Source organism: Papaver somniferum, chromosome 9 (assembly GCF_003573695.1).
Source record: "Papaver somniferum cultivar HN1 chromosome 9, ASM357369v1, whole genome shotgun sequence".
In the NCBI taxonomy this organism is placed as follows: Eukaryota; Viridiplantae; Streptophyta; class Magnoliopsida; order Ranunculales; family Papaveraceae; genus Papaver; species Papaver somniferum.
In genome coordinates this window covers 152,054,540-152,065,694 of record NC_039366.1, presented here as the reverse complement: position 1 = coordinate 152,065,694, position 11,155 = coordinate 152,054,540, and the positions used below count along the sequence as shown (strand labels likewise).

The 11,155-nt window shown below is 40.1% G+C and overlaps 2 protein-coding genes and 1 long non-coding RNA gene across 4 annotated transcripts; all 3 read left to right on the top strand.

Annotated features, from left to right (window-relative positions):
• The first annotated feature begins 1,137 nt into the window (after positions 1 to 1,137).
• Positions 1,138 to 2,106, top strand: LOC113312722. The gene has a single exon (XM_026561459.1). The coding sequence runs from the start codon at positions 1,138 to 1,140 to the stop codon at positions 2,104 to 2,106; it is 969 nt and encodes a 322-aa protein (XP_026417244.1).
• Positions 2,107 to 4,718: 2,612 nt separating this feature from the next.
• On the top strand, positions 4,719 to 5,575 carry LOC113307976. Its single transcript, XR_003339406.1, has 2 exons — positions 4,719 to 5,069; positions 5,150 to 5,575. It is a non-coding gene; the product is annotated as an uncharacterized LOC113307976 (long non-coding RNA).
• A 1,259-nt stretch (positions 5,576 to 6,834) lies between these two features.
• LOC113307975 lies at positions 6,835 to 10,668 on the top strand. Of its 2 annotated transcripts, none has more exons than XM_026556443.1 (6): positions 6,835 to 7,704; positions 7,840 to 8,510; positions 8,587 to 8,667; positions 8,754 to 9,233; positions 9,309 to 9,432; positions 10,240 to 10,668. In XM_026556443.1, the coding sequence occupies exons 1-2, from the start codon at positions 7,448 to 7,450 to the stop codon at positions 8,498 to 8,500; spliced, it is 918 nt and encodes a 305-aa protein (XP_026412228.1). In that variant the 5' UTR covers positions 6,835 to 7,447; the 3' UTR covers positions 8,501 to 8,510; positions 8,587 to 8,667; positions 8,754 to 9,233; positions 9,309 to 9,432; positions 10,240 to 10,668. The 2 variants fall into 2 exon arrangements, with proteins under 2 accessions (XP_026412228.1, XP_026412227.1); XM_026556442.1 differs by having other exon boundaries at positions 8,581 to 8,667.
• The last annotated feature ends 487 nt before the right edge of the window (positions 10,669 to 11,155 follow it).

Genomic DNA, 11,155 nt, shown 5'->3' with positions numbered 1-11,155 from the left:
TCAACCTCTGACTCGGGCCGAGCCAGCAGTCAGACCGTTTGTTTTGCATTTTGAGTCAGATCTGACTCGACCTATGACTCAAACATAACCCCTGACTCGGACCCATTTGAGTCAGGTAACAAAATACCCCTGATTCACGGGACCAAACCACTGACTCACGTTTTTTGAGTCAGATGAGTCAGATCTGACTCAAAACAAACATATTGAGTCAGATCCAAATGAGTCAGGTGATTTCACTCAGATCCAGATGACTCAGATCCAAACGACTCAGATGAGTCAGGAGTAAACAAACATAATCTTAGTCTAGGCCGAGTCAATTCGAAGATATTCATTCATTCATTCAAATCGGTCTGACAAAGTAAAACACTGTCTAAGAAAATAGAAACTTTCTTCATCTCGTAAATTGTAGGATACCAGTACAACGACTCTGTGTCTATTTCCTTACTATAATCCCCCTATTCATTTTTCAAATTACTGTATGTAAACTGTTCTCGGATAGGGGTAAATCAGGAACCTTGCTAATATCTTTTTTCTTTACACAAGAAAATACGTTTGTATGGTTTTGTCTCCCATCAACTTCTTACGTGTACTCCACAAACACAAAGATCACAACTTCATTCAACCATCTTTTGCCACCTACTATCCCGGACCCCACCGCATCGACCAAGTCTTACTTACTTACCGTCAAAGTCTCATTAACATATTTTTGACCCAATAATAACCATTGGATTAAACTAATCTTTTTTTTTTCCTGAAGCAGGATTAAACTAATCATTCTGAAGAGACTGTAGTTAGTTCGGATCTCTTTAATACTGTTGGATAGAATCCAACGGTGTGAAATCTATAAGCCCAAATCTTTGCTTACGTTAAGAACAAAAATCTCGAAATGGTGTAAGAAAAAATAATAAAAAAATTAGTTGAAGTCGACATGAAACAGAAAAAACGAAAATCCAGAGTTGCTCCAATCCATCCGTCCGTGTGAAAAGAAAAAGAAAATAATCTTCCAGAATCCAAAATAAACTCCAAGTTTTCTCAGAAGTCAGAAGGAAGAAAACAAAGAAACTAGTGAGGGGTTGAAGAAGAAGAAGAGAGAAGTGGCCGGGTTCTGTTTGATTGAGTGAGTGAGGGGCTGTGAGAATGAAGTTATTTCCACAACCAATAACAAGTCCAAATAGAATAGAGAAATATTCGCCAACACTGATTAGGTCAATAAGAAGCGGTAATGGAAGGAGCAAAAGTAGAAGAAGATCATCATCATCATCATCATCAAGATTGAGTCCAATGTTTTCAATCAGAACAACAAAGAGAAATAACAACGGAAGAAATGAAACAACACCAGAACCATCTTCACCTAAAGTTAATTGTTGTGGAGAAATTAGAGTCAAAAGAAGTTCTTCTAATCAAACAATTAGCAAGAAGATTGTTAAAACAAATCATACTCATAATTATAATCATAATTGGATTCAAAAGATTTTGTTCTGTAAATGTTCTTCAATTGCGAAAACCATGAAGAAATCTAGACCTGTTTTGGGAAAATGGCTTGTTTGTCTTCAGATTGGGTGTTTGAAGAAAAGGGTTGAAGAAGTTGTGGAAGATGATGATAATAATGATATGGAATCAGGAAAAGAAGATAAAACAGAGGAATCTCAAGATGGTCATGATGATGATAAAGGAGAAGAAATTAGTGAACCAGCTGCTAAGGTTGTCTCTGTTCCACCAAAAAATGCTTTATTACTAATGAGAAGTAGATCAGAGAGTTATTACAGACCTACTTCTTTAGCTCATCTCTTCTGGGGTTCTCCTAGTGAAGAAGAAGAAGAAGACGAGGTTACAGAACAAAATGTAAACCCTAGATGGAGTAAAGACACAAAAATCGAAGAAAAAGATTTGGGGGTTTCTGAAGAAATTAAAAGTCCAAGAGATAAAATTGGGGATGAATTAAAGAAGACGAGGAAGGTTTTTGATCAGTTTTCATCTAGAGAGCTACGAAGAAGTAAATCTGATCCAGCAAGAATATCAGAAGAAGTAATTAATGATTCTGAAAACAGTTTATGGAAAAGGAGAAGATTAGGTTTTGAATTTGAAGAAGAAGAAGAAAATTCATAGATTCCATACTCTTAATAGAAATGTCAAATACTATAAAGGGGGTGTTACGATCTGTGTATTAAAACCTAATTGTTATTCTTACCCCTTTGGGCTAAAATTTTCATTTATTTTTTTACTGATTCTGATAGAAAGATTCATTTAAGAACAAAAGAAAGTACGTCATGTTCTTCTGATGGATTTGCGTTTAAGACTAGGGACATGATTAACCTAATGTAATGATTTTTGTAATACTACTCAATGATGATTTCTAATAAGAAATGTACGATAAAGTTTGGGCCTTAATTGATTGATACGCGAAAAGTTTAGAGCCTGTTTGGTACAGTTTCCAAAAATAGTTTTCCACTGTTTTAAAAACATACTCTTTTTTCCTTGTTTTCATTTTCTAAAAATTGTTTGGTAAACTGTTTTTTAAAACAAGGAAAATCAACTAAATCGTATCAAATGTAAAGATTCTTCTAAGAGATAGTGATATTATCCATGACTCACTTGCAGTCATTCCCCCGATCTCTTACTTTGTTTTGAATAGAAAAAAAAGAACCAAGAAAAAAAAAAGAGAAAATACAAAAAACAAAAATTTGTTGTTTTCACTTTTTTGTTTTCAGAAACAGAAAACAGATAGAAAACATTTTCTGAAAATGTCCCTACCAAACGTGTTTTCTCCTGTTTTTTGTTTTCTCTGTTTTAAAAAACAGAAAACTGTTTTTGAAAACTATACCAAACAAGCTCTTATCTTTTTCATTTGGTTTTACGTGTAAGCCAGACGCACATGTTTACTCGTCCTGGAGCACTTACCATTTTCACTTCATGTTGTGGAGAAGAAATGCGGTTTGGAAGAAGGCTATTATTGGGGCGTCATATTTCATTAGAGGGGCATCACCTAATAGGACAAAAACGGGTCACTCATAAGTAATATCAAAAATCCCTTATGTCAAATAATTTTGGAATGACTAAACAACCCTTATTTAGTGAATTTTAATTTAATTTAATTAGATAAAAATTAAATTAATGAATTTTGTTGTATACTTGGTGAATTCTGGGACAAAGTTTTTGTGGGAAGAAAAATGGCCGTAAAATAAACTTTTAAGGTTGGAAATAATCCAAATCTAGACGTAAAATCACTTCTACGTTGGAAATATTCCAAACCTGTACGTAAAATCACTTCTATGATTGGAATTAAAAAAAAACGACACATAAAATCAAATTCTACGGTTGGAATTAAAAGGAACCTGGACGTAAAATGAGCTTCTACGGTTGGAACTAATTCAAACCTGGACGTAAAACTACATGCAAATAAAATTCTACGGTTGGAATTAATCCAAACTTGGACGTAAAATCACTTCTACGGTTGGAATTAAAAGAAAACTGGACGTAAAATCGGATTCTACGGTTGGAATTAAAAGAAACCTGGACGTAAGATGAGCTTCTACGGTTGGAACTAATCCAAACCTAGACGTAAAAGTTCATGCAAATAAAATTTTACGGTTGGAATTAATCCAAACCTGGACGTAAAATCACTTCTACTTAAAGGGTAATCTAGACATTTTGTCAGGATATCCCATAACCACTTTTTTTGACATTAAGAATCCAAATGAAGCCCCTCTATTGGAGTGTGACGCCCCAATAATAGCCTTCGTTTTGAATCACCATAGGTCAGGATCATTTCTCGCTAGAGGTGCTACTGTGAAAAGTAAAAAGAAGAATCTCGTGGTATCAAATTATTATACCGAGAAGCACTGGAAGGATGGAAATGGAATCCATGTGATGTGTCGAGCGAGCAAATGTGTCTAAACACAAGGAATATTGGCTTCTCGGGTAAAATTCAGCACAACATTTGTTTAATCTAGATGAGGAAGATTAGTAGGTATAAGTTGCTGTTTTGGAATTGAAAGCATTGAGAAGATATCATCATCAATTAAATGCTTACCGATCGAAATTGAATGAAGGAAAAGACAAGTTGATTGAAAAGATATATCCAGCCAAAGCTGTTTGTTTCATGTTCATGAATGAATATGCAAGTTGGGACACACAACACATATGCCTGCCGCCTTTAATATGTTGTGGTCATGCAATTATTCTTTTTTACTATATTTTCAGGTTAAAATTAAAGATGCAGAGGAAATCAACTATTCATTTAGATAACGATTTGATACCAGGCATTTCACATGACTGTCCTAATCCAATTTTGATTTCAAAATCTCATTGTTAATTTGTCATTTTATATGCATGATTAAGAAGATGTTAGTTGTGCCTGAGCTTTTCACTACCAGTTGTTAAAACTTTAAATGAAACCGTAATTTTTAAGAGTATATACCACCGATATCTGACATTTCGCAAATATATGCATGCCTGGTGGCTGGTGCATTCTTCCTTGGTCTTCCCATGAACGATCAACAAACTCCGGCACTAGCTAGTTGTGAGGTTTTGACACTAAAACAACAACAACAAAAACGAACAAGATTTTTACTAGAAAAAGAAAGAGATTGGCCGATGAATAATAATAATAATAACAATATTATACACATGGTATGTCCATGACAGAAAACAAAATACTTGTGAGGTTTGGTATCACCATTAATGTGGGTTCTCTTCTATTATGCCCAAACCATAAATGCCTCTAAATATTTTGAACACGTCGATCTTGCTGTGCGGATCACGACTGCCGCGTTCCAATTGCCCTAAAAAAGAAGCAGTGCTTCTTCCGTGAGTTAAAAAGAAGAAGATTGCTCGAGCAAAAAGTGGTCTACAACTTCGTACGGAATCAATAGTTAGTTCTTAGAAAATACTGTATATTTAAGGACGACAGCTCTTAGAACTACTACTACTTCAGAATCATATAACCGTTTCCCTTTTCAGCAAATAAAAAACAACAGTCGCAGTTTTCTTTTCTCGTATGGGTCTAAAATTTGGAGTCGCCTTTGGGTTCATTCTAGTCTTGTGTCTTTCCCGGCCGATACTATCTCAAGGTACCTACATAGTTGAGATTTATGATAATATAACAAGCTAAATGTAGTTTTAGTTGTTGATGTTTCTTTTTCTTTTACAGGAATAAGATCAAATGTAGTAGAGTTGATGAAAAGTGACGAGATATATGAGATCGATTATAGAGGTCCAGAGACACATTCCAAACGTATTCCACCTCCAGATCGATCCGGGAATACTAGTAGTACCAGTACTGTAAAGAAATCATCGGTCGATGATCACAAATTCAAAGGTCCATGAGCTCCTCCTACGTACGGCCTCTTATACCTTAGGGCTGTAACTTGAAACTTCGTTCAAAAAGGTTGTGCTAGTTTGTCAGGTAACCCTTCTATTTTCGGTGTTTACTGCGGGAAGGTCTGTTCCCGTGGGTAGACAAGTACATATTAAGGTCATTAGCGAAGCTTCGTGTGGTCAATTTATATATGTATGTATTTAAGCTTCATGTGGTCAATCTTCCCATTCAAATCATCCGTAATTTATTACTTGGAAACTGTTGTTTATATTTTTGCCATCTCTGGTAAAATTGTTCTCGCGATTAAGGAACCGACCGAAAAGAGACTAATATGCTATTTCTGCACTGCTATCTCCAGTTTTACCAACAGTGCCAGATAAACGGCAACGTACATTGAGTGCGGGTATATGGAGAAGAGAATGTCTATTTGTCCAAAAATATGAGTATATAGTGTCAGATCTTCTCGTTCGTTCAGGCCATCGAACAAGTGGTGACGGCAAAGAAATAATATGGTGGATAATCCAATCATGGCTAATGGTATTACAGGGTGTATTGGATCAGAATTGCATACGGATAAAAATAGATACTCCAATTGGTGAGTAGTTTACTCGAATCCAATTGGTTTATGACGTTTCTTTAAATAATCTTATGGATTTTTATAGATACTAGATTTGTGCCCGTGCTACGCACCGGGCATTTTTTTTTCTTCTTTTAACATGTTGTGCGCGGGGTTTCGTCCCGCCTCGTGACGCTGCATTACGGATTTGGTGTACGCGGGGCTTCGTCCTACCCCACGGCGATGCATTTTTAATATGGCGTGGCGGGGGAATACATTAAATAAGTGGAGAAAAGATAAAAAACATATGCGGATTTATTTAAATTTATTTTCGGAAAAAATATGTTAAATATGTGGTATTTTTTTGCCGGAAAAAAGAGTCATAATATGAGAGTATAATATACGGAGAAGACGTGAAAGGCGAGAATATAAAAATGCTACATCAATTCATGGTAAGCTGGACTGATCAGTTGTCCTACAAAATTATCCGAGCATATAAGCTCGGAGAATTAGTAGAATAACAAAGATGTAAAATGTCCAAACAATAGCAAAGTGTGCTATGAAATATTTGTTACCAATGGATCCAACAAAGTGGGCAGTTTACACCCGCCTACGACATCCTATGCAAGAAATATTTGTTACCATTGAATCCAGCGAGCTGCATGGTTTGCATGGTTTACGACCCATGTACGGTGTAGCGGCATAAAACCACACACTACATCCAATGGTATAGAAGATGAATTAAAACTAAGTAAAGATGTTCAATAAACATAGACATAAAGATATACGTGGTTCGGTATGATTACCTACGTCCACGGGGTGAAAGGATGAATGTTATTATTTCTTTTCTTTGATTACAAGGTGTTCTCTCCTTCTCAAATGGTGTAACTCTCAAATGCAGTGTCTTGTTTCTCTCTCTTTCAACCTGCCCCTCTCTCTCTCTCTTGATCGACCAGCCCTTGTATTTATAGGCCAAGGTCGACATACAACAAAATTACAATGTTGGTCATATTACATCAGTTTAGATGTTCCCTATCGAGCCTGTGTTGGCGCTCGCCCATCTTTCTAGTATGGCCGATAGAGTCTTGGTCTTTGATAGTTCTTCACCCGAGGTCGAGTCCTGATCGTCGGGTTGACACGATGTCGCCCTTCTTTCTTATCGTCCCATTGTTTGACCAGCTCCCTTTGTCTGACCGAGTGCTTTCTGATCGTCCGTCCGACTTGTCAGAGGATAAGGGTCACGTCCCATCCAGCAACTATAGGGCCCTCACGTCCGACCCACGTGACGCCTCGCTCTTTGCGCTATTTGGTTCCATCCTGTGCTTCGCCGCTCTTTTCTCTTTGGTGTATCATAGCTTAAGATCTCTCCACCTAACCCTGTGGATTATCTACACCTACATTTATGACCCTTCTTTCGCTCGTGTGCTTGGCACGAGGGAAAGAAAATCATTCCATCTTCCCACGTCCTTGAGCATGCCGAGAATTCCTCCATGCGGTTCCCCACTAAACATCCCTTTATGACTTGTAACCGCTGCTGTCGGTCAAGACACTTCATCCTATAAATACCCCCATTTATGTTCTCTTTCCTCTATTCGCCATTTTCAAAGAAACCAAGCGTTGTTCTTTATTATTCTTCACCTTCCTTCCTTGCCGACGCCATTAACTCCAGTGACCCTTTTATCTTCTCAGTCTTCATCTTTGCTGTTTCTGTTGGTGAGGTTTGCGACAGTCGTGGTTGGTTCTTCTTTTTACTTCTCTCTCCATCAAAGTTCATATCTCTCTATTCGCTTTCTGCCATGGCTACTTCTTCTCCGTCAATGACTGAAAAAAGGTGCGTGAGTGATACCTTCTCCGAGGGCGATGTTGTTTCTCTTGATTCCTTATTTTGGCTTGAGAGTCCTTCCCATCACGATTATCGTGCTATAAATTCCCTTTTTCCTGATGATTCTCCCTCTTTTTCATGTAGGGATGATAAGAGAGTCTCCAAAGACTTGTCTGATGAGTTTATTGAACAGTTGAAGGAAGAATTCGGTCTTCAAAACAATGAAGTGACCCTAGTCTCGGGCCAAACGGGTGTGTTGAAGAAGACTGATGTCGATAAGCATGAGAAGTCGTCCGAGGCGGTCATCGTCACTCGTGGGAAGTTGGAACTTGGCCTTCGCTTTCCTCTATACAACCCTGCCATCCCTTTCTACTATGAGGTATTGTCGCAGCTTCGTCCGTATCGGGCCTTGACTCAGTGGAATGGCAACACTTTCCGTCTGATGAATGAGTGGAGAGACCGAGGCGAGGGTCACGGATCTACGGCCGATTGGTCGACCTATAAGCCTGGAGACGCTCACGATTACACTTCTGCCAATTTTATCGTGAACTACCGGAGCGGGACGGCTACCAATGGCGACCTTGCTGGTTTTGCTGCTATCCCTCACCATCAGAAATCTATGCCCGAGGGTGTTGACAGATTGATGCTAGATGATGATCCCCTTGGTAAAGGTTCCAACAAGCGTGCTCGCCACACCAATGACCCATACTGGGACCGAGTTCCACTTCTTGTTCGCGGCAAAGTTTTGCATGGTAGCTTTCCTCCTCCTCAATTTCCTGCAGCCTTATCCATTCTGGGTGATTAACGATGATAGGGTATGTTTCTTTCCACTTTCTTTGATTCCTGCTGTATCGGCTTGGGGTACTGATTACTTTCTTGTCGTAGGTTAAGCCTCAGGGCGAGTCTACCAAATCAGCTTCTATTTCCAAGAAGAGGAGTGCTGGCACAAGGGTCGAGGAGGATCAGGGGAAGGTAACAAACACATAGCTTTTATTCTAAGTACATGTACTTGCCCCTGTTTTTTGCCTTCACATGTTCTGACGCTGAACCTTGTGCAGAAATTCCCTTAACGCGAGGATGAAGATGTTGGAGGATCAGATACTCATGGTAGTGAAAGTTTGGTTCCAAGGCGTAATCCTTCTCTGGGGAAGGTGGTGGCAAAGGGCGTGGTGTTGAAAATCTCGGACGTTGTGATCGATATCCCCGATCAAGATGATGAGGACGATATATTAGGGGACGATCATCTGTTTGATGAGGATGCTGGTGGTCAGAAGGAAGCATAGGTTTGTGTGGAGACTGCTGTTGTGACTCCTGTCGTGCAGTCTGGTGATCAGGGGCCGACCCAAACATCACTCCAAAAGTTGCCCCAGAAGGATGTTGGGTCTCCCTCGGGTGTTCAGACGTCCTTTACCATATCTGGCCCTATTTGTGATTCACTTGGCGCATTGCACTCTGAGGAGTTCGGCTCCTATACTGATGAGCAGATGATTGCTGTTGTGCCCCTGTATCGTGATATCGCGCCGGTTTTTGATAATTTGGTAAATGATTTGTTTGCACTTTTCCTTTGGATGTTATTGGGCCCCACTAATCTCGTCTTGGGATGGAATTTGTAGGCGTTGAATCGGTCGAGGTTGGAGGCTGCTCTCAGTCGACAGGAGATTAGGATGTTGGAGGCTGCTCTTCAGCAGGAGAAGGAACGATCTCGCGATCTGGATATCAAACTCGCCGATGCGCAAGGTATATTGTTTGCAATAGTTGTGTTGATTGAGTTCTTCGTACCGATGTCCTGAGTAAATTATTATTCTTCTAGCCGAAATTTCTAGTATAGATCTAGACGCTTCTTTGGAGTATAGACTTATGAAGAGAAAGTGGGATATCTAGAAAGATCTTGTGGAGAATCTTCGACAATGAATTTTCAATAAGGATGGGAAGATAGGCCGACAGGAGGCCGAGATCCAGCAACTTCAAGAGGAATTGGACAGATATCGCATGTTTGAGTATGTCCCGAAGAGATAGATAACTTACGGGCCCGCTTGGGAATCTTTCAAAGACTTGCTGGTGATAAAACGTTACTAGCCGATAATCTGGTGAGTCAAAATGGTTCCCTTAGGCTTCAAAATCGAGATCTTCATGAAGATCGGCGACAAATTTTGAGGGAAAAAGTTGTGGCCGAGCAGTCCAACCGAGATCTTCTTGAAAGGACTAAGGGTTTCGATAAGCTGTCGAGTGACCTAGAGTGGACCCAAGCCCAGTTCTCGATGCTACAAGTGTCCTATAACCGTCAGAGGTCCGAGTGGAGTGATCACAAGAAATATTTCCCTTCGAATGATTTCAATGAACAATACTATAATGAGTTAACCTTGAATCTTTCTAAGGCCGAAGACGAGTTGGCCAAGTCCGTGGAGTCGTTAGAATCTGTATTGCCAATTCTGTAAGGTCTCTGGAGTGCATGTTGGGGAGACCTTAAGACCTAGTTAGTTTGTTGTTTTTACTCCGTATTCTGCTATGCTCCGTGTTTAATATGCTTATGATGTTTTGTTGCAGCCGAGCAGGGTCGTGTCAAGGTTATGGAGCGAGATGTACAAAATATCGGGCAGGAGGTGGAGTAGTGGAAGAAGGCCGGAGGTGAGGTGAAGGTTAAGCTCCATGCCGCCGAGGCGAGGTCCGAGAAGCTTTCTCAGCAGATTGTGGACGAGAGAAATGCTCATCAGAGCGAGCTTGCTGAGGAGAACAAGGCCGGTGTGAACGATTACATCGCGCAAAAGTGCCGTGAGGTTGCTCAGAGAAAGGGGGGAGCCGGTGTTGTTCCACCCCGGAGTTGATCATGTCTTTTGTAGTGCCGCGCCACTAATTTGCCCTTTGTCGCGGGTTGTAATTCGTTTGAACACTTGACCCATGCTTCTTTGAACAACTTCTTTGAATGGGGTGCTGCGTCTCCAAGCTTGTTTTTCTTTTTTCTTTTCCTTGACAATTTCCGCCTTTATCATTGTGTTGACGCTGTTTAATTTTATGGTTGCTATCTTGCTGCTTGTGCTCCGTACCTGCATTTGATGTCACATGCCTTAGTATTAGTGCCTTTTCTATCGAACACACTCAACAAGGAGGGTCATCGGGCTCGATGACATGTCCCAGCCGAGGTATCTCATCACTATCTTTTAGATTCAGTGGAAGGGTTTTAGTCGTCCTAGTTCTAGGCACGATAATCCCGAGTGGTTATCGACCAACCAACTCGGGCAAGTGGTCACGGCCACCTGCGATGGGGGTAACCTTTCAGATGTAAGTAGGTTACCTAGCTAAGAAGAAATCGTATCTTAACAACCTTTGGTATCTGGCTTCCAACCACCAGTACCCTTAGGCCACCTCGGCACTTGCACACTGCCACTGCCCCGAGTATCGAATAGCCAGTCGGCTCTAAGTCACCTCGGCACTTCGACACTGGCTTTTCCCCGAGTACGAATGT